Source organism: Falco rusticolus, chromosome 1, assembly GCF_015220075.1.
Source record: "Falco rusticolus isolate bFalRus1 chromosome 1, bFalRus1.pri, whole genome shotgun sequence".
Taxonomy (NCBI): Eukaryota; Metazoa; Chordata; class Aves; order Falconiformes; family Falconidae; genus Falco; species Falco rusticolus.
The window spans coordinates 36267269-36289616 of record NC_051187.1 but is presented as its reverse complement, the minus strand read 5'-3'; the positions used below and the strand labels follow the sequence as shown (position 1 = coordinate 36289616).

The following is a 22348-nucleotide window of genomic DNA, read 5'->3' as shown; positions in this document are numbered from 1 at the left end:
AACAATGCTGTGCCTGGCAGTGATTGTCAGCATCCCCACGGACCCATGTGAACACTGCTGCACTGTTACACAGCTCCCTGTGCCACTGCAGTCTGGGGAGCCTCTTACCTCTGGTGCAACTCTCCGCAAAAGCTGCAGTATTATTCTTAAAGCTGGCTTCAGCCCTGAGAACAGAATAGCCTCGTTTATTAGGCACAGCATGTGAAGTGATAAGCTCCTCCAGACTTGTGATGGCTCTGTGTGGAGTTGCTCACATTGCTCTGCACTGCACTGACTATTCCAGGAGGTGTTACCAGCTCTGATCTGATTGCAGCTGTGAGCTGGCACTCCGCCACACAAAGCACGGCAGTCCTGTTTGGAGTACGGAGTGCAGGGGCATGTCGAGGAGAAGACTGAAAGGACTAGGTGAACTAGTTGATGAGCTGAGTTTTCTAACTGGACACCATCCCCTCCACGAACCTGTACTTTAGTCTTCCTTTTCAGCCCAAGTGTAAGCAATTGCTTCTTCATGGGCTGGTTCGTTGCACTGCCATAGAACTCTTCAGTGACGTGAATTCCCTTCTCCTGCCAGCGTCTCTTGCTCGAGGAGAAGCAAAGTGTAGCTCCACAGAATCAAAATAGTGTGTAAAAAAAGCGGGAGGTTCTTTGGAGAGTCTAGGAGAGGTTCCTAACCTCTTCTTTGGCTGCTGGGCAGCTCTAGCGCTTCCCTGGCCATTAGTCTTCAAAACACTTGTTACAGAAGTTTGAAGGCTGAGGCACTCTGCGACGCTTCTTTTCACAGGGACGTTGTCATCCAGCTCTTCTCTTTGTTTCTCTCCCACCTCCACCCCCACGCCCCCCAGAACCTGGAAAGAAAGACTTTGGGTTGACAAACAGGGCATTGTCATGTTATTACGGTGTTCTTTAACCTACAGGCCCACAGGGTGCTGCCAGGACAGGGAGTGAAAGTAGACGGCTCTTCTTTGAAAGGATCAACCCCTGCAGGTCAAGGCTGGGCTATGGGATGCGGATACATTTCGCTGAGATAGAAGGAAATGAACAGGCAGGATTGAATTCCCGACACCACTTTCCAACCTTTCCTATATGGGACCTTGTGCCTCAACATCTATAGTGTGTTAGCCAGCTGAGTACTCTGTAGACTGTTCTGAGGAGTCATAGCGAGGAATACAGGAAAGTGTCTATTTGGAGGGTTAATGTCTCTTTGGCATCTCACCAAGAATAAGGAGGATGGGTGGGGGTCTTTTAGACCTGTGTTCGAAAGTCCTGTGCTTAAAGCACCACACATCTTTGAGCACAAGCCTTTGCATAAGCCCACCTAGTGATGCTGCTTAGTTCTGACCATGGCTGTCATCTTGGTTTACAGTCTATGGCGTGGAGCTGCTCCTGAAGACCACTGGACTGGGGCCCGTTGAGTACCTGTCCTCAGGCTGGAACCTGTAAGTGCACGGTGATGTTTTTGAGAGACGTGATAACTGCTGGGTTCAAAAGACCAACTTCTTAGATGAGTTTTTAGGCCTGTAGATAAGGCTGTCAGCAGGCTGTTATAATTCTGCCCTTGGCCTTGTGCATCTTGTTAGGCTGGAGCATCACCAAGTACCTCTTCTCTGCTGAAACACGAATGATAAATCATTGTCCTTATTTTATTTTATTTTATTTTCAGCTTTGACTTCTCAGTCACCCTGTTTGCATTTTTGGGGCTCATGGCACTGGCGTTTAACATGGAGCCGTTCTACTTCATTGTGGTTTTGCGACCCCTTCAGCTGCTGAGGTGAGACAGGAAGGCTGGGGGGGGGGGGGGCGCGTTACAGAGAGCAGGTGGGGAGAAAACAGCCAGGCTTGTTTTCCATCAATCCAGCTGGGGACCGAGCTCCTCACCAGGAGAGGGCAAGGATTGCTCTGTGGGTACGTGACCATGGCAAACAGGAATTGCGTGGGGTAATGAGATTAGCCAGAGTTATCAAAATGAATGATAACAAAAACTTGGGATGGGATATGAAACCCCGTGCTTTGGAGCTTAAGCTGATCTCTAATAGAGATCAAGGGATTTACTGGGGGCAGATTATCCTGTGTCTGCCTTCGTGGGGTTCTTACACCTCCTCTAAATTGTCTGATGCTGTTCAGAGAAAAGCTTTTCTGTCAGGGTGACACAGTCTGAGCCAGTTTAATAATTTCCATTGAATTACCAGAAATTACAGTTTTCAAAGGATGTTGCTTTCTAGGGTGAAGTACAACCCTGCTCTAACTGCTTCTTGCACTTTAAGCAAGACTGTGGCCTGTAACCTCTCTGCAGCTCAGTAAGATGGGTCTGATTAACCCTCTCATTTCGAGGCTGTTAGAGGTACCTTCACCTTTGCAGAATGCTGAGAGTCATAGGGGGATGGCATTTGAGGCAAAATGTTGTTTTGTTAAAAACAAGCTAATGCAATTTAGCTCTTCAGTGAGGATTTAAAGAACACTTTATGATACTCAAGGGGGGGGAAAAAAATAATGTTTTCTGTGTTGCTCCCTTGCCAAAGACTGTGTTTGGCAGCTGTGTTTCTCTGTAAAGGCTGATGGAGTTGCCAAATCTTAAATTAGCAGGCACAATGCAGTTTTCTTTCATCAGTTTTATTGGGTCATGGGGGAAACACGGAAAAGCTTGTGTCTGAGGAAAGGAGTAACGAATCCTGACCCTGTACACAGGACTAATTTAAGTTCTTACGATTTTTATGGTTTTTTTAAATAGCTATTTATGCATCATGCTTTGTAAAAAGACATAGGCTTTTCCTTGAGATTCCTCAGTCCTGTGAACACTTAGTTGAATGTATCATAAACATTCGGATGGGACAGTGGGATGTTGTTAGGTGAGCAGAGACCACTTGAGCCAGAGCAGATCCTATGAGTTTGGTGTCAGGAACCCTTACTGTTCATTGACTACAGAGGTACAGAGAACCGTGATACTGTATTTCCAACAACGTGAGGAGAGCTGCAGTGTGTAGGTAACTACTGGCTTCTCCTTTCAGGTTATTTAAATTGAAGAAACGCTACAGAAATGTACTGGATACTATGTTTGAGTTGTTCCCCCGGATGGCCAGGTACTAACTTCTTTTTGCATGACGACAGGGAGAGGAGAGTGAAGGTTTAGTGTCTAGGATCAGGGTCAAGGTAGGGACCTGTTAAACCTGCTAAAGGTGTTTATGCTCTGATCTGTCAACAGGTTGTAACTGATTCTTCAGTGTGCTGCAGGGGGTGTTAATCTTCCAGTTTCTTGGAGCAGTAGGTGATAAGCAGCACTCCAGCACCCTGGGCCGCCTCCTGCTTTTGTGTTATAACTAAGAATCGATGCTTGTGTGATTTATCTCCCCCATCCCAGCTTTGGTGAGAGGGGAGGCCCATCTGGGAGGAACATTAACATGAATATACTAGTGCTTAGTACAGCCACTTGAGCATTATTGTGAAATGGTGGGGAAGAAGGAGCTTGGGGTTTGAGTGGGGCATCCTCAGACCTCATTCCCTCGAGGGCGGTCTGAGCAGAGTGTGTTAGCTAGAGAATGCTGTTCTTGGCACAGTCCCTGCAGCCAAGGACGTGGAGAGGGCAGAAACAGTGTGTGTTGTTCTTTGTTAAAGAAAGTGTGGAGGGACGTTTGTTTACCAGAAGAGACAGACTGGGAGGGAATCCAGGCTGCTTTTTAGTTTTTCTCTTCAGTGAGTGGCAAGCTCCTTGTCCAAGGACTTCTTGAATGAGGGCAGGCGAAGAACTGCAGAGCCATAGCGGCAGGGAGGGTGGTCTGGGGTTTTCAGTGCTGCTTCCCATCCGCTGGAAATGCCTTCCAGAGCAACCAGCCTGTGTCTGTGTTTCCCTGCCTTAGCAACTCTTCAGTAGCACAGTACTCTTTCTGTTTTTTGCCCCCAGCCTGGGTTTAACCCTGCTGATCTTCTACTATTGCTTTGCCATTGTTGGCATGGAGTTCTTTGCTGGCGTGGTCTACCCGAACTGCTGCAAGTGAGTACCACGTACCCGTCCCCCTCTGCAGTGGTTTTGGTACAGAGCCAGTAGCAGTGAGCTCTGGCAGCTCTGTCTCCCTGTGGAGCAGGGGCCAGAGAATGGGTCTGAGTGGGGGTCTGCAGCTAAGGCAACGTGCTGTGAAAATCTAGGAGACACTTCACTTGGCTAGGTAAGATCGGATGAAATGACTTTTGCATTGCATTTGGAAAGGCAGAGATTTTTGTGGTAGGGGTGGCTGGCTTTAACGAGTTCTGTAACTTGCCTCAGGTAGCTGCACTGGGAGGACAACTTCATGGTACCATGGCTGGAAACTCTTGTAACATCTGCTTTAGAGTGAAGTCCAGATTTTTATCTTGGCGATGCCAGAGTTGCTTGGCCAGACCTGTTACATATTTAGGCCTTACTTTGTAACACAATAAATTCACCCATTCTTGGAAGCTAAGCTGTCCTGTCCTGTGCCCTTTTCATCTTAAATGGTGGCAGACCACTTGGAAATGCCAAGCTTTAAGGGTGTGAGCCAAGGAGTCTAAATCAAACACTCAGTTTCCCTGGTATATTTGCTGAATGATTAGAAAGACACCATGTGCTCCCTGGGCTTGTGCTGAGCTATGAAGAGAGAAGCTTTCTTTCAGAGAAAATTGCAAGTGTTGGCCAAGAGGTAGAAACTGCCACTCTGCTCACCACCTTCCCAGTGTTTCGGTATTTATAACCCTTGGCATTTTCCTTGCTTTTCTAGTCTCTTCTCATTCTTTGTCCTGATTTCTCCAACCAGCACAAGCACGGTCGCAGATTCCTACCGCTGGGTGAATCATACAGTTGGCAACAAGACGGTTGTGGAAGAAGGTTATTACTATCTCAACAACTTTGACAACATTTTGAACAGCTTTGGTAAGGGCAGTTTCATCCGTAGCAAAAACTATTCCTTAGTGCATCTGTGTTCCTGCAGAGCTGGACAGCAGGACTGTAATAATGCTCATGTAAGCCTGGGACTCTCCCGTTGAGTCCTACTAACGCACCTCAAACGCTCAGCATCCTGCTCTCTCTGTCTGGAGAGCTCCACCTGACTAACTGTGCCATGTCTGTTTTGCAAGGTAAGCAGAAGTCTCTCAAAAGCCAGTGTGAAGCCAGCAGATCTGTTCTGACTGGTGATCAGACCAGACTTCCAGAGATGTTTGAGGACGTTAAGTCACTACCCTTCTAAAGAACCAATACTGATGCTAATATATTTCTTTAAACCCACTGATTTTTCTTAACGTGTGAGGAGAGATGCTTATCTCGTGGTGATTTCAGAGGTCTCCACGCTCTCTGGTGGAAGGAGTCCGGTCTGTTTCTGATTCTTTTAAGAAATATAGATTAAGCCATGCTTCTGGTTCTGTGGGTCTACCCCCTTTGTCTGAAGTAATTGCAGTAATGAAGGTCTGCATTCTGTCTCTGGATCTGCTGGCTTTATTGAAACTTTGGTATCTTGCTTCAGTCTTTCCCATCAAATATTTTGTCTAAGAATCACTGTAAAGTAGGTCAGGGTGGATAAAGGAATTGTCTGTATTTTTTCTCCCACTTGTATGCAGTCACGCTGTTTGAGCTGACAGTTGTCAACGACTGGTACATCATCATGGTAAGTAAAGCTCAGCTACCATGTGTGTATAGACAGCACAGACTCTGCCAGTTGAGCTAGATCTTCTGTGCCTCCACTGCTTTCTTCTGATGATTGGAGATGGGCCCAACGTTGTCACTTGTTGTTGCCAGATATCTTTTGGTCCTGATGGCATTTGACCTTTGACATGCTGCTGGGCATGTTTTCTTGTGAATCTTGACTGGCCTTCAGGCCTTCAGGTTTCGCAGCCTAGACAAACGGAGTCACTGTATTCCAGCTTGTCACCTGCTGTTCAAACTATGTTCTCATAGCAGCAATGGCTTTTAAACCCACAAACTTTAAATGTTGTGTATAGGAAACTCTCCTTTTAGCTTGAGAGGCAGATTAGCTGCAAGGACCAGCTGGGGCATTGAGCACTGCACAGGCAGTCCCTGAGGCTAACTGTGGAGCCATGAATGAGAGAGAGAGATACCATTTATGCTGCTTTATGTCTGTTGGCAAGCAGTTAACAGCAGATTTTTCCTTCTTTTGTGCACTACTGACTTCTTGCCTTTCCTCTTTAGGAAGGGGTGACATCCCAAACCACTCACTGGAGCCGTCTTTACTTCATGATCTTCTATATTGTGACCATGGTAGGTTTCTGGATGTGTTTCATGCATCAGATAGTGGGGATGGGGAGGGCAGACAGCTTTTACTGTGTTCCAGAAGGAGCTTCCATGCCTAAATGAGGACAACTTTGTTGTTGTGCATAAATGTCTTCCAGAAACAGGTGTGAGTCCATATCACTTGCAGAAAGTTGAATTTATGGGCATCAACAGAGCTGATGCCACACAAACCTGGCCTGGGGTAAGGACTAGGGCAGCACAAGAGCTCTGTTCTGTCCCCATTGTGGCAGACTGTTGGCAGTTTACTCACAGGTGGATGTGTGGTGTGTGCATCCCCTCTGCCGTGGAGGAGCTGGGGAGCATAGACTTGAAGCACAGATAAAATGCTGAGTTTCTGGTTGAACTGGGCTGGAAGAATCCCCCAGCAGCAGCCTCTTGACCTCTTCTGTTCATGTCCTCCCAGGTGGTGATGACAATCATTGTGGCTTTTATTCTGGATGCTTTCGTCTTCCGCATGAACTACACTCGGAAGAACCAAGATTCAGAAGGTCAGAACTGAGGACTGGTTGACCTACAATATTTTGTCTTCTCTCCCTGATGTCTTATGTCTGTAGGAGAGAGTGGGACTAGCCAGCAAGACCAGATTTTTTGTTGTTGTTTATTTTTTAGCCTTATTTCCTAAGCTAATTCTTGCACTTTTGTGTGATATTTTGGTCTGGCCTTTCTGCCTTGCCCCTCATCTCTCCCCCAGCACTCCCCAAAAAGTAAGTGCGTGTGTGTGTATGTATGTATGGGGGGGAGGTGTTTATATATAGAGGGATGGGTGGGTGTGTGCACATGTGTTTGTGTATAAACTTCAACTACCTGAGCCATTTCAACCAAATTGCTTGAAGATAGGAAGTCTGCATACATTTCATTAAAGAAATGTAGGAAACTTTACAGCAATGATGTAGCAAAGTTCAACAAGAGACTTTACAAGAAGGGATTTTTTTTTTTTCTTTAAAACCAGTTTCCCTTCCTCACTAATACCCTCACTGGCACCAGCACATGTCTCAGAGTGGCTTGTTCAGCATTCAGGCACCAAAACACTGGATCCAAGTGGTGTGCCAGCTCTCTTTACCGTGACATGGAGGACAATGGACACTGCCTATCCAGTTCGGTTCTTTCCACATCTCCCAGTTGTACTTACTGGTGACTACGTGCTGGTTTTGGATGTGCATTTGGGTACTCTTTAGGAACTGACAGGGACTGGTTTCTCCATCTCGTCACCCCTGTGAGTCATCAGTTTTACTCACTGTCCTTGTCTCCTGAGCTGGATGTCTGAAGCTGCATGTAGCTTCATGACCTGCTAATTTAGGTGCCATAAACACATTAATCTCCTACAGCCCTTCTCTGGCTATTCCTTTGGGTCATCTACACCCAGACTTTTCTATTCATTCTCCATGAAGACTACTCTTAATAACTCTTTACACTCCTCTGCAGGAAGGAGTTACAGCTACTGCACTCATATATTTCATACCAGAGAATCTTCCCCACAGAAACGTGATGAAGGCCCCAGCCACAGGAGTAGCTTTGATCAGCCTCTCATCTTTCTGAGGTGCCAGAAGATCAAATTTGTGTGGCTCAGGCCTGTAGGAGCCAGGAGTTGTTAGTTACAGAAACACTTTTCATCGTGATCCCTGCTGCACCCAGTTTGAAGGGTGCGGTGAAAGACGCTTGTTAGCACTGAACTCCCAAGTTGTTGAAGGTCAAAAGGCAGCAATTTCTGTGTAATTATTTGCTTTGCTAGTTAATTCACAGGCAAGCAAAAAGCTACAAGATTTTTGTATTATTTTTTTTTAAGATATTGAGCCTGATGTTTTAAAAAGCTGAGATGCTTGCTAGCCCTACACACTAGCTAACTTATTTGGGGGGACAAGGACATGTACGTTCTAGTCACAAAAGTAGGTACAGACTGTGCCTGACATCTGGCTTGGTCCTGTGTGCTGTTAAGCTTTGCCTTCCAGGCTTATCATAGTGGCTGATGAAACAACGTTCACCTTGGAGACTTTTTTTTTCTCTTTTTTTCTTGCTTTTCCAGAAGACAACGGCATTGTACTGGAGAAGGAGATCTCCAAGGAGGAAGTGGTTGGCATAATTGAGCTGTACAAGCGGAGTTCAGCTGCTGCTGAAACAGCTCAGCTGCAGAAGATCGTTTTGCAGATGGACAAATATGGGGTAAGAGGAAATGCTTACTGCAAGTTCTCAGCTTTGGGGGAGGAAAGTCCACGATAGCCTTTTTGCTATCTTAAGAGAGAAGAAGCTGCATGTGTCTTTGTAATATTGAGAGCTGAGCTACTGGAGGGGCTCTGCAGCACTGGCACAAAGTTTAGCTGCTCTAGAAAAGTAGCAGCTTAATTTCCCCTGCACTCTGAATAGCCCTGACAAAGGCTAGCTGCTATGGCCTGCAAACTTTGCTGTCCTCACCCAGTACTGGCTGGAAAAAAGTGTATTTTTCTCCAAGGAAGCCAGTGTCTTATAATTCTCCTGCCTCTCTCTGTGCCCTCCATATGCTTAGGCTTGGACAGTCCTGAAACATTATGCAGCAGTATGATGGTATCGATTCCAAACACCAGGCTTCCTTTCTCCATGGTGCTGCTTACATTTTCATTCTAAAATAGGATGGACAATTGGGAAAATGAGCTGACCTGGGTAACTGCTCTTGTCTCAGAACTGTTGTCTCATGCATCTGGGAAGAGCTTGAGTGGTTGTTTTAATAATAGCCATTATATTCTTGTATTGCCACTACAAAGTACAAGTGCTACAGTCTCTTAGGCAACCTTTATTTGCTTTGGTTGGCTTGGTAGTTATAGGCTGAGCTCTTGTTCCCACAGACAAAATTCAGAATAGCAGTGATGATACCAATCAGAAGCGGTTTTCAAGACAATAAACCGAAGGAGGATGCTGTCCTCAGCCTTGCAATGATGATGCCAGACCTGAGGTTTCTTTTGCTTCTCAGTCTTGTTCATATAGCTCATGTGGTCAGAGTAATTCAGACTTCTCTGCTTACATGATTTAAGAAGTCCAGGCCCATGGAGTAAATGATCTGGACAAGTGGGACAAGATCTTATTTGGAAGCTTGGGTTTGAGCCTTGTTCCAGGCACTGATGTTATGTTCATCTGACTAAATTAAGCACCACTGACAGATGCATCCATCCAAGCTACAGCTCCCTCTGTAGTCTCTGGGGATCTGGTCGGTGTGATTTGTCTCAGCCTGCAGTAGATGCCAACATTTGTTTAGGTGATGTGCACCCTAAAATTTCTTTTCTCCATGACAACAGAAGGAGCCCAAGATAGCCCGAGCTCATCAGTGAATGATGAGTGTCTGCTGGAAGGATGCCTGAAGTTCCAGGGACTGATCCTGTGAGCTGCTCAGTGACTGATCAATGTCTTTTTTTTGTTGTTTTTTCCTCCCCCTCCCTCCAACTCTAGCAAATGTCAACACTGTTTCTGGGACGCAGATCAAGGACCAAGAGTGATTTGAGTATGAAGATGTATGAGGAGGAGATTCAGGTATGTAGGCCCAAGTTGGAAATACCAGCAAGTCTCTCTGGTGAGCAGAACATCGCCTAGAATAACAAACCATCCTTTTAAACACCGGAGGCCTTCTTCCTCCAAGTCCCAGGCAGCCGTGTGCTCTGTGAGAAGGTTGGGCAGTAGATGAAGTGCACTTTAGATTGATCCATTCTTGCAGTCAGGGACTTTCTTAAACCACAGAGCATGTCAGAGCCTCCTCAGCGGGTCCGGGTACCGGCTGTGCAGGTGTGAGTCACAGTAACACGCTCTTGGTGCACACGTGGCTGAGCTTACCTAGACTCACCGCGCTGGACTTGTTGGCCAGGGCTAGGAGCACATGCGTGGTGCATTTCTGGGGCTTGGCTGCTGGACACTAATTTGTTAAGCCACTGGAATGTGATTGTGTTTGAGCTTGGGTGTGTCTGTCTGACACAGAAACCCAAGTGCTCTCCCAAGCAGAGTGCTGCCTGGTGTGAGCGATGCCGCCTGGTTTTCCTTCAGAACAGCAGGCTAGCAAAGATGGGAAGCATTTCAGTCAACTGATTATCTGGAATGTTTAGGGCTTTTCTGCTAGTGCTCTTTGTAGTCAGGAGCTTTATGCCATAGATTTGGTCACTGTAGTGACTGCCAAACATTAATCTCCAGGCTCGAGGGGTCATGGGCTATTATAATGTTTAGTACTGGAAAGCATTAATCTTGTAACAATTTGAATCTGTCCTTTGCCCCTTGGGCAGCTGGCTTGGGGATGACTCTTCAGTCCCCCTAACAAAACATGAGCATGTTATTTACCATGGAGCCAGGTGGAAATCTGCAGAGAAGCTCCCTGCCTGTTCTGCTTCATCTCCTATTCAGGGATGTGACATACTGTGACACCCTGGGCACTGCCCAGGATTGGGAGCAGCTCTGCAAATCCCAAATGTCACGGGGTCATCAGTACTGGAGTTCTAGATGTTCAGGAGGGACGTTCTGAGAGAGGAATGGTTTCTTGCCCAGGTTTGTCAGTTCAGCCAACTGTAGCTGAGCCATAGCTGGTACTTCTTGCTTGAACTGTGGGTGGCAAGGTCTCGGTGCATCCATCACAGCCATGCTGCAGTTAACCAGGTGTTCCAGGAGGTTAGGCTACATCCAGGGCTTTGGAAAGAGTCCCTCTGTGCCTGAGCAACCGTGCCCTCATGTAGCAGAGCAGCCGAAGGCTCTGCCCTTCGGGGTCCTGCTGGGGGGGCTGTGAGGCCAGTGTGGGGCAGAGCCTGATCTCTGTGTGTTTGATCTCCTGTTGCAGGAATGGTATGAGGAGCATTCCAGAAAAGAGGAATCTCAGACACCGTTGCAAGAGCCCGCATCTGCTTCCAACAGCATTCTGAAGCCCCTGAGCCTCCGACAACGCTCCCAGACTGTCATTTAGGCCTAGCTAACACAAGCCATCTTCTATGCAATAACCTAGAGTATTACTTCACAGCGTATATATTGGGATGATGTACATAGATCTGTTCAGTGTACTGTTCAGCTGTAGGGTTTAAATCTCTTCCCCTAGGCAGTGAATTGCTGAAAAACCAGAGGCCCGGGGGACTCTGTGTAAGGCTGCTACACACAGATTGAGCATGACGCCCATGCTTGGCACAGAGTGAGCATCTCGGACAGAACAGAGACCTCCTCCCCCTGAGCCACTTCCCAGGCCCGAGCCTGCTCTTTGTCTTACCACTAACAGACCTTGGGGAAAGGGACGTGTAATCCATTAACAGCAGGAAATGCGCCGAAGCAACCTGCTTAATATTAAAACTTTTGCCCTTTTTGAAAATCTCTTTTGCTTAAAGGGTACAATTGACCTAGGAATAAAAGATCAGGGAGCGAGATTTTGTTTCTTCTCCACCTTCCTTATGCAAAGAAAGGGGAGGTGGCGTGAAATTTCAGCACTTTTGGAAGAGCAGACGGCCTTCCCCCTCCTTTTTGGCACACCTGGATGCACTCCCTGTAGTAGATCCAGCTCTGATTATTGAATTTAGCTGTCCCGGAGCAGTTCTGTGGCAGCTGGAGACAGAACCAAGAGCCAGCATCTCATTGCATTATGACCATAGGCGTGACGGGAGTTTGGGGACAGAAGCTCTTGTCTCTGCTGTAGCTGTCCAGTATCGGCATTGCTGCTGGTCAGTTCTGCCCGTGGTACTGCCTGGGACTGGGACTGCCTCTGGACCCCAAAGCGCCTGGCACTGCTCAGTGAGAGGGGACATTCCGCAGGGTGATGGTGGCTGTTGATTTCTGCCACTTGGCCACTTGCTCTATAAATGGCAAATCTCTGGCTGGTCCTTAGCTCATATAGATGACTGGGAGGAAAAAATGGAAGGTTTTGCAGCTCTGAGCCTGACGTATTTCTGCCTGGTTCTGGGTTAAGGAGAGCTTATGGGCATCAAACAGTACTGCTGGTTGGTCCTCAGCCAGGTTATTGCTTTGTTTATACAGGTGAGCAAGTCCCAGCACAGCAGTGTTGCTCCTCCCCTGCTTTCTCACTCCTGCAGAAATGTTCCTCAGGCTGGCAAATGCTGACTGAGTTGGATCTTAGGAAGATCCACTAAACAGCTTTACTGTTCGCCTGAATTTTGGATGCAGGAGGAGCATGGAAGACAATGATTCTTCTCGTCTGTCTGCTTCTCTACAGCCAGCAAGGAGGCTGCCAGACCTGGTAGCTGAGGGATGGGAAGGAAGGGGGGAAAAAGGATCCCTTCCCAGCTCTGCCACATTTATTCTGTGGTCATGGCAGGTTGTGTCATCACTGGTGTTTCATTGCCTGCAATGTGATGAGAACCGTTCTCTATAAGTCCCCTTTTTTCCCCTCTGTCAGCACAGAAAGTGCTGAGGGCTACAAGTATCTGTCAGCTGGGAGGCTCCTCTCGCCTCTTGCTGTTTGATCTTCTCAGGTTCAGTCTTAAGAGTAGAACTTGCTGGGGAGGCTCTCTCCTTCCTCCAGATGGATCAGGCAGTGGGAGATCTGTGTGCCCATTCCCTTTGTCCCACATCCTTGTTTTTTCCTGGGTGGTCTCACCGCATAGGACAAGGACAGCGGGAGAGGACTGATCCTACCCGGGCAGCTCAGGAGCATTTCCTGGGTGGATGAGACTTTCAGATGTAGGCATGGTGGGAGCATTTGGGCTATGGGATGGAAAGAGCAGGTGAGCAGCTTTCCAGGCAGCATGCACACTAGTATCTGCTCTCAACCCTTGCCAAATTCCCTGGGTGCCTCAGGGCAACTTTTTGTTTCCTTTCTGGGTACCGCAGGTATGAAACTATTTCTGAGCTGAACCATGAAGGACCTTAAAGGGCTGTTTTCCAAACCATAAATTTGACCACAAATTAATGAGCAGTGCAGTTGTTGCTCTTGCAGTTGCTCTGCATGGAGTCACAGCCCGGGAGATTTATCCAGATTAGTCCTGGGGCTGGAGGAGATGTTGTTTATTCTGTTTTAAATTGTGGGCAGGATGAATGAGCATTGTGAAGGTTAAGGAAAAAAAAATGTGGCTGTGTTTAAACTCATTCCCCTACAGCCTGTTTCTCCTTACAGGGCTGTCTGTGACTTTTTTGGGGATGTTTTCTGGGTGTGAAAGGAGTTACAGCTTTAAGCTGCATTGAGGGGGGCACTAACCTGCTTAACATGCAATAACAGGGCTTGTGTCACAGAGATGGGAAATGCTTGGACTGGGGTTCAGGGCTCAGGTGCTGCGTCTGTGGTTTCCTGTTGATCTGCCCCCGTGTACACACTGTGTTAATTATTTTTGTAAACCAAGGAGGGCCACAGTTTACTGCTTCCATATGACTTTGGAAAGAAACAAAGTTTGAGTACGGGGCATCCCCTTCTATTTATCCTCCTCTCCCCAACCTGGCACACAGACTAACGACAGAGACAATCATTTTGTAGGGAGCAAGGGAGGAAGCACGGCAGGATTTTGTATGCTGGCGTTTTGTTTATAAAATGATTTTATGGACATCTGTAAAATGTTCTCTAGATTTTTTTTCAAGCACACTAATAAAACGCATCTTCGGCTTTGTAAAGGCAACTGCTTCCTTTCCTCCTTCCCGTGCCGTTCCAGAAGAGGGGCTCGGCCACAGCTGAAGCATTTCCAGTGTTTGAAGAGCGGTGCCTGCCCTCCCTCTCCAGTGGCAACTGCTTGTGTGGGCATATTCTGCATGCATGCCCTGCTGAACTGCTCTGAATTCTTGTTCCTGGGCATTCGCAAAGCCCAGCTTCCCTTCTGCCCTTCCCCCATCAGGTTTTTTTCCTTCAAGTTGAGATAATGCTTTCAAACTTAGGGTTTTTAGTTATCCCAATGCAATGTTTAAGGTTAGAAGAAGGGAGTTTTTTGACCCTGTACCTCTGTGTTGGTACGTTGGCTGTGGTTTTGATTGCTTTAGCTGTGCTGTGTGTAAGGAAGCAGGGCTTGTCTCCCTGGATGCTGCTGGCTGGTAACTTGTGAGCAGGTTCAGGGCAGAGCCAATAGCTGCAGGCACAGGGAGTGTTATTTTTTTATGCAAGTTCCTTTTTGGTTAGAAAAAGGAGAAACGATCCAGGCCCAGGAGGCAGTGGTACCCCTAAGAAGGGAGCAGGAACCAGGGCTGGTAGTTGTGCTTCTTGCAAAACAGCCCCTCTCTCCCCGTGGAGCAGAAGTGGGGGCATCCATCTGTAACAGCAGTTTGCTTTCTAGCCTGTGCCGTGTGGGCCAGGGATCCGAAGCAGCAGCCCACCCCCTTCCCTTCCCCTGGGACAGACCGTGGGCTGCCCCACCAGTGTTCCCAGCCCAGGGGAGCTGCGTAATGCCCCACGCAGCCCATGCTGGCCCGTGCTGGGAAAGCCATGACGCTGCAGTTCCCAACCGTGCAACTAAATGGCCGAGTCAGGCGCATGTGACTGCTGTTGAGAAATCCAACTGCTGGTAGACCCGGAGGAAACCACTTTCCCCCCCCAGCCCTGGGGAAAACGGCCCTGTGTCAGCCCCCCAGGCCCCTCTGCTGCTGCTGGTGCAGCTCCTGAGAAGCCAAGGATATTCCCTCTCCCCCTCCAAAGGGGTCGTGCTGGCTAAGGGTTGTGTTCCACTAGCGCAGAGCAGGAGAAAACACCCTCGCAGCAAATAACGCAAGTCAAAGTTGGGTTTGGGGGGCATTTTTAATTGCAATTTTTTATTATTTTTTTTTACAGTGCCTAAACCTAGTCTTGCCAGAGGCTAATGCTGTGTACAAACTTCCACATTCTTTCCTACAGCTCTGGCCACCCTAGGAGGAGGAGAAAAGTAGAATCTGAAACTCAGGTTGAAAAACATAGCTTAAAAAAAGCAGGGGAAACCAGCCTCCCTTGGTTTGTTGGGTTTTTTTCCTCCAGCTTTGCTTGCATTAAAACCAAGCGCTGCCCTGAAGCTTTGCCTCACCTTAACCCTGTCTGGCTTTGCCTCTGCTACTATTTCCCACCCAGGGTGCAAACACGTCATGTCATTTGCAGTAACAGACTTGTGCTCAGATCTTCAGTTACCCCATGTAGCACAACTCCCCTAACCCTGTCCCACGGCAGCCAGGATGGAGATGTGGAGGGGAAAGTAAAGTGGTTGAAGAAGTAAAATCTCTCCTGTTGTGACCCTGCCCTCTCCTCTGTCCCTGCTACCGGGTCTGGAGGAAACAGGTCTTCACCTCAGAGCTGCCAGGAGTTAAACACGATTAAACAGAGTGGGGAGAGGACATAGCTAATGACTAACAGCTCCTTTTCCTTTCCCAAAGCACAACCAGCCAGCCCCCTCCAGAAAGCAACAGCCCAGGGCCGTGGTGGCACGTGGTGCCTCCAGCCCTTGTCCCCCTGGCAGAGAGGCCCCAATCCATCAGGAAGGCAGAGGGAGAGAGCCAGGGATGGATGTGCATCTCCTGCCGGCAGCGGGGCTGCTCACACGGTGGAGAGATGGATCACCCTGAACTCGGTCAGCAGGGCCACACAGAGGAAGGCCAGGTAGTAGATGATGAGGCAGATGCCGTACGCCTTGCCCAGCTGGAAGCACTGCGCTGGCACCGACACGAAGGAGAACACCAAGCTCAGCCCCAGGGCCCCAGCGAGGACCCAGACCAGGAGGCTGTCAGGCTCCAGCTGCCGGAGAGATGGGGAGCGATGTGGAGTGACACCAGGGTCCCACAGCCAGCCTGACCCGTGCCATGGTGTCGCTACAGTCCTACCTTTACCACCAGCTGACTGCTTGTCATCTGCAGCAGGCAGCCGAGTCCAACGCCGACCAGGATATCTGGGGCACGTTCAGGATGGAGACACAGCGCAGGAGACCTCGGGGGAGCGACGGAGCTGGCCCCATCCCTCCCACCCTGGGGACAGCCCTCCTCCCTGCCTGCCTGCACCCCATGCCTGTTGCCTGGCCCAAAGCATTGCCTGTTTGTGGTGAATACAACGTGGAGCACCCAAGGAGAGGCTTCAGCTTGGAGTGTGGCACAGCCTTCTCCCCTCCTTCCCTTCAGCAGATCCAAAATCTGCCGGACTCCAGCCCAAACCCCACCCTGCCAGGGCTGGAACAGCAGTGGGGATGGGAAGATGCTGCTGGCTCCATCTCTGCAGCTCCTGTGGTCCACAGCTACCACTCCAGTCCCTCTGCACTGTGTCTGTACCAAGGAGGTTTCCAGCATCCCACGGACTCTGGGATGGATCCTGCCCAGCTTCTTCACAGGGTCCCCCAAGAGCAGGGCGCTCCCTGGGCTGGTGGCGGTGAATTGGAGGCAGTCCCTGCCCCAAGACCACTGCCACCTCCCTTCGGCACCCAAAGGATACTGAAGATGATGCCCCCGAAGCAAGCAGAGAAGGCCATGCGGGGGTAGCCCTGTCGTGCCATGGTGAGGTCGGAGAAGGTGTCTGTGGAAGAAGGGGAGACCTTGGGGGATGCCAGGGGGACAGGTGCACCTGGGTGGCACTGGGGTGCAGCAGAGCCCTTACCGCCAATGCTGTTGCCCCAGGCCAGCAGCGTCAAGCCCAGCACGGTGTTGCTCAGCTGGAAGATGATGCCCAATGTCCGCAAGATGTTCACCAGCTCTGTGGCTGCAGCGTTGATCCACATGGCACTGGCCAGAAACCCAAGGAAGGCAAATACCTGCCAGGAAGAAGGGCAAGCTGGTCCCTGGGAGCATCCCACAGGACCCCGTACACCTCCAGCCAGCCACGTCCCTCCTGCGGACAGTGGGGATCGGGAAGGAGATCCTGACTCCTGCTCTGCCCCCAGGACCCTCAGTCCAGAACAGAGCAGGCTGGGCTGGTTCCCAGTAGGCGTTCAGGGCTGGGGAACACCTTACACAGTGGTACTTGGGTGGCTGCTCGTTGCTTGTGGTGATGAAGATGATGATGGCCAGGACAGAGCCAACCAGTATGACCAGTCCCCAGACTGGGAAGACACCCTGGATCTGGTACAGCCCATCTGCACGTGGTGGGGAGAGGGGGGCATCAGAGCAGCCCTGCAGGCACCATGTGAGCTGGGCAGGATCCGACCAGGCTCATAGTATGAGGTAAAGCCTCGTCCCCCAGAGCCACCTTTACCCTAAGCCCTCGCAGGCTGGCTCCCCTCTGTGCCTCAGTTTCCCCAGGCAGGCCAGGCCTGTCCCATTTTTCCCCCCCCAAGACCTGGATACTGGGGGCCCCAAACCCACCACCCCTGTGGGGAGGGGACGGACCCATCCAGCTCCCCAGCTTGGCTTTTCACTGGCTCATCCTCCCCTCTCCAGAACGGGCTGCCAGGTCCAAAGGGCTCCTGCTGTCCCCAGAGCTTTGGTGGCCATCTCAGTCCTGTCCCCTCCTGGGTGTCCGGGGCTGCCCCAGGCTTACAGGCACCCGACTTCAGGGTGAGGACGCAGAGCAGGGGGCTGGTGAGGATGTGCAGGCAGTTGAGGGGTCTCTTCCAGTTCAGGTCGTCCTTGTCAGGGTCCACAACAGGAACAGTGAGCAGCAGCACCAGCTCCACAGGCACCTGGGAGGAGCATCCATGAGCAGCGATGGGGGGACCACCATGGTGGGACACCCCAGGAGGTGCCCCATCCCTCAGCCCACCTGCTCTTGTCCCCCTGTCCCCATTGCAAAGCCCAAGGGTGACACAGCCCCAGGGGCCAGCAGGGAAGGGGACACCCCATGCGGGGGTTCCTCCCAGCTCATGTTCCCCCCCTACTCACCCTGAAAATCTTGAAGAGCCGCCAGTACCAGGGCTTCCTCCTCCACTTGCGGTAGTCCAAGGGGCTGAGGGCAGTGGTGAGGATGCGCAAGGAGGTCTCCTGGGAGGGGAGCAGGGGCCGGTACTCCTCACCTGTGAGGGGCCATGGTGGCTGAGCGGGGCAAGGGGCTCCCTGCCCCTCCTGGCCCTTCCAGCATGGGGCTGTGGTCACTTGTATGGCCCCTGGGAGATCCACTGGCCCCAGAGTAGCACCCAACTATGGCCACCCCGTGAGCCCAGTGACACGTGCAGAGGACTGGGGGTCCCTGGGACCCCCCAGGATAAAGTGGAGCCAGCCCCAAGCCCACCAGGAGCAACATACCATAGTCTCCGCTGTTTGTGCCCGAGGACTCCTGCTCTTCGGCATCTGTCAGCATCTCTGGAGGAAGGAGAAGGGGGGCAGTGGAGGGAGACCCCAGCATGCTGGGGGGTCCCATCAGCACAGCTAGGCGGCCCTTACCTGGCTCCCAAGGTCTGGGGGGGGGCAGCCCTTCCCCACGCTGCCGCCGGTGAATCCAGGTGCAGAGCACCACGGTGAAGACGTAGAAGACATACAGCCCCAAGTAACCTGGGACAGGGGGGAACGATGAGGAGTTACAGCACCCCCCAGGCTGCTCCCACCACCCCCTCGGCCCCCTGCTCCTGTGGCACTCACCCAGAGCCTCCCCCAGCGTGATCCTGCCGAAGTAGAGGACCATGAAGGTGAGGAAGACAGCCACCATGTAGAAGATGACATCCCTGAGGAAGGGCCTGGAGGCGGCTGTGAAGGGCTTGACCAGGGCGATGCCCCCGGCCACCACCGTGGTCACAAACACACCGGCACCTGCCAATGCAACAGGTCCTGCTCAGGGGGGGAACATCCTACAGCTCCACCACGTTCTCCCCACCCATCGCCCCCCCAAGCCAGCAGCCCCCAGGGAGGAGCTGGCAGCAGGGATCTCCTTACCAAAGACAGCCCCGATGGCCAGCCCCGCTGTCCGGGGGTCGGAGAAGGCCACCACGGCACTGAAGACATCTGGCGCCCCATTGCCAAAGGCCAGGAATGTGACACCATGGAGAGGGGATGTCAAGGAAAAGACCTGGTGGCTTCCCCCCAGGATGCAGGGTGCCTGCCTGGCTCTGGTGCCATGGGGCTCCCTCCAGGTGCCTCTGTGGCACGGTGCTGAAGGGACACAAAGTGACCCCGTCACAGCCACCTCTCCTGCTCCATCCCTGCATCCCCCCGCCCTGCCCAAGGTCCCCTGTGACCCGCCAAGGATACTGCCACGTTGTGAGACAGCTTCAGGTTGGTGGAGATGGCCGATAAGTTGGGGCAGAAGCTGGAAGGGCAGAGGAAGCAGAGAGGGGTGACGGGGCTGCTCCACGACCACGGGGCTCCTCGCTCACCCCAGGGACTGTCCCCTCCTCCGCAGAGCTACTCACAACTTCTCCGCCGTCACGCCCAGGATGATGAACAGGTACAGGAGCCACAGAGCCTGTGGGGTCAGGGGTGGCAGAGAGAGGGGTCGGTGGGGTCCCCATCCCTCACCCCCAAAGTGGAGCATCCCCCAGCAGCAGCACCCCTGCTCCCATCCTTACATAGAGGGTGACGGCCAGGGGGAGCAGCCGGGGGGGGAAGACACAGAAGACCCCCTCGAGGTAGTTGAGGAAGCCGCCCTCCAGCCGGCAGTCAGGGTTGCTCCGGATGAAGCGGCACCACTCAGAGCTGTTGTGTTTCCGCACCTCCCAGCACTGCGGGACAGAGCGTGGGGTGCTCAGCTGGGCACCCCAAGCCCCGTCCCCCACCCCAAGCACCCACCCCCCTCCAGCGAGGGCTGCCATCGGGCACCCTGCAGGCAATGCTGCCCCTCTGCCCGGCTGCTGCCAGTAGGTCGCTGTCATCCCTGCCTCAGTTTCCCCATCTGTGCTACCTATGCATGGGTCAAGGGCTGTGCCAGGAGCAGTGGGGGTGCAAGCCCTTGTCCCCATCCCTGTCCCCTGCAGCCCCACACCACCCCACACCCAGCCCCAGCCATGGGAAGGTGCCGGCCTGGCAGGCGGCAAGGTTTTTGGAGCACAAAACCAGCAGTGGAGGAAATACTGGTGTGATCCCAGCTGCGATGGCAGGGACGGGGGAAGCAGGGATGGGATGGGACCCCACCACCCCAGCGACACCCACATCCCTCCCGCCACTCCCCCAAAGCCCACTGCAGACCCCACACTCACATCCAGGCCCCGGCCGTGGCTCAGAGCATCCCCCCCAGGAGAGATCGTGTGCCCCAGGTCCAGCAGCAGTGGGGTCCCGGCTGCCTGTGCCCCGCTGGCCCCCGCCAGGCTGAGCACCCCGGCTGGCCCCATGGCACCCTGCCCTACAGCGGGGGGCACCTACCGCTGGCAGCGACCCCCGGGGAGAGGGAGTGGGGACAGCTCCCGAGCCCCCATCCCACGTTCCCCAGGCAGGGCAGATAAGGGTTTAACAATAAATAATAAAAAATTAAAATAGTAATAATATTAATAAAGATAACGAGGGAAGGCACAGCAGCCCGCGGTCAGGCGCCGCCGTGCCACGTCCTCGCTGGAGGGCTCAGCCCCGGGGTCACCCCGAGCCCCTCCGGAGCAAAGCTGGGGGGGGGGGGGGCGGGGGGAGCGGCACCGACACCCCACGGGGGACCAGGGGACGCGCGGGGCAGCCCCAGGCCAGGGAGGGGACGGGGAGACCCCGATGCGGGTGGGGATGGGGACCGCGCAGTGGGTGGGGGGTCCCGGAGCGGGAGATGCTGGGGGGAGCCGGGGATCCCACCCGCCCCGCGGCCCCACCGTGGCGGCGCGGCCCCACCGCTGTGCGTGGGCAGCTGATCCCCTCCGCTCCCCCGCCTCTTAAAGGGGCCGCCACCCTCCGCTCTTAAAGCGACAGCGCCATTTTTTCACGCGTGGCCCGCAGGGTGCCTGCCAGAGCTGGGGGGGGGGGGGGGAAGGTCCCTGCCCCGTCCCCCTCTCACCACCCCCGTCCCTCCACATCCCAGTGCCGGTGGGCTGCGGCAGGGCGGGACTGGACACCCACCCTGGGTGCTGTGCCCACCTAGCCCCTCTGTGGGGTGACCCTCTGAGGCCGGGCAAGCTCAGCACAGGCAGGGCCAGGGATGCTGTCCTTCCCGGGGGGGAGCAGCACGCCGTGCCCACGGAGCTGCACAGCCCCCCGTGCCAGTGGCCCCACGACCCCGCGGAGGGGCCTGTGCTGCTGCTGGTGTCCCTCTCTGCAGGGAGCTATGGCCGGTGTACCCTGCTCTGGGACACCCTGCTGCCCCCGGCCCCAGCTGCCCCTGCCCCACGCAAGCCCCCGCCTGGGGTTTTGGGGGAGAGTGCAGCAGGCTGGCCCCCAGGGACTGGAGCTGCTGGGGGACCATGGCTGCTGGGGGACCGTGACTGCCTGTGCGGCCCCAAGGGCCCAACAGGACTAAAGGGGCCGTTTCCCACCCTGGCCAGATTCCCACCGAAGTCACACACTGCTCTTCTCCCCAGGAGACGGGAATGGAAGGAAAATACAGACCCAAGGGCAGTGCCCAGCTCGGGGCGTCTCCAACGGGAGCCCAGGTCCAGCCTGGCACCCAAAGGACAGTGGCACCCACTAGCCACCAGCCCTGGCCATCGCCCCTGGCCATCGCCCGCCCCCCCGGCAGCGCTGCTCTCCTCTCCACTGGCTTTTTGGAGTTTGGGCCAAATTTTGGTGGCTGCCATGTGGCCTGGGTCCCTGCCCAGCAGTGCTCTGTGCCCCCCCTTGGCTTTGGCGTGTGGCCGGGTCTGGGTGCCTGCCGTGGTCTTGCACAGGGAGCCGGGACACATGGGCACTGGGCAGTACTGGAGAATTAACCAGCAGCAACTGGGAGCTGATGGGGCATGCTGGGCCATGCCACGTGCCCATGCCAGCGGTGCCTTTGGGGTGCTGCCCCGCCCAGAATAGCTCCAGGCATGTGGCACCTTTTCCAGCTCCAGGATGATCCAATAAAGGGCATTACCAGTGCCCTCCCCAGCGGGCACGGGGACATGCTCCGGCAGCACCCCTACTCCAGCAGCACCCCCACCCCGGCAGCGCCCAGCCAAGCCCCCAGTGCTCCCCAGGCATCCCAGTTCAGTGTGAGCTCCGGAGCTTTGGGGTACAGCTCTGTCCCACCTTGTGCTACCGGGTGCCAGGCCTCAGGCAGGCGGCTGTGGTGGCACTCGGGGTAACACCAAGCGGGGAACAATATCAGACCGGGCCATGGGGACTTTGAGCACCCCACGATGATGTTACCACCGCGGGGGGGGGGGCTCCCAGCCCTCTGCCCCCGCCCAGCCGGGCCACCCAGTGCTCGGGGGGGCTTTGTCCAGCGGAGTGGGGGGTGCACAAGCCGCGGCTGCGGCGGCGCTGGGCCGGCGGGCGGGC

The 22348-nt window shown here is 53.2% G+C and overlaps 2 protein-coding genes across 10 annotated transcripts in view; one reads left to right on the top strand and one right to left on the bottom strand.

The window, feature by feature from the left end:
* The window catches only part of TPCN1 (two pore segment channel 1), a 53111-nt gene extending 39333 nt beyond the window's left edge, over positions 1-13778 (top strand). For all 9 annotated transcript variants that reach the window (XM_037390409.1, XM_037390333.1, XM_037389918.1 and 6 more), the window contains 11 exons: positions 1364-1436; positions 1661-1768; positions 3003-3074; positions 3893-3982; positions 4758-4873; positions 5554-5600; positions 6143-6211; positions 6648-6732; positions 8265-8401; positions 9656-9736; positions 11019-13778. In XM_037390409.1, coding sequence (XP_037246306.1) covers positions 1364-1436; positions 1661-1768; positions 3003-3074; positions 3893-3982; positions 4758-4873; positions 5554-5600; positions 6143-6211; positions 6648-6732; positions 8265-8401; positions 9656-9736; positions 11019-11141 — 1001 coding nt within the window. In that variant the 3' untranslated portion in view covers positions 11142-13778. The remainder of the gene's footprint in view (positions 1-1363; positions 1437-1660; positions 1769-3002; positions 3075-3892; positions 3983-4757; positions 4874-5553; positions 5601-6142; positions 6212-6647; positions 6733-8264; positions 8402-9655; positions 9737-11018) is intronic.
* A 1088-nt stretch (positions 13779-14866) lies between these two features.
* SLC8B1 (solute carrier family 8 member B1) lies at positions 14867-20739 on the bottom strand. The gene is made up of 15 exons (XM_037389622.1): positions 20155-20739; positions 19528-19680; positions 19372-19424; positions 19211-19268; positions 18896-19001; positions 18605-18772; positions 18410-18517; positions 18272-18328; positions 17912-18042; positions 17571-17712; positions 17045-17166; positions 16692-16845; positions 16530-16610; positions 15932-15996; positions 14867-15845 (listed from the first exon to the last, which is right to left on the bottom strand). Exons 1-15 carry the CDS (start codon positions 20284-20286, stop codon positions 15648-15650), a joined length of 1728 nt encoding a protein of 575 aa, XP_037245519.1. The 5' UTR covers positions 20287-20739; the 3' UTR covers positions 14867-15647.
* Positions 20740-22348: the final 1609 nt, after the last annotated feature.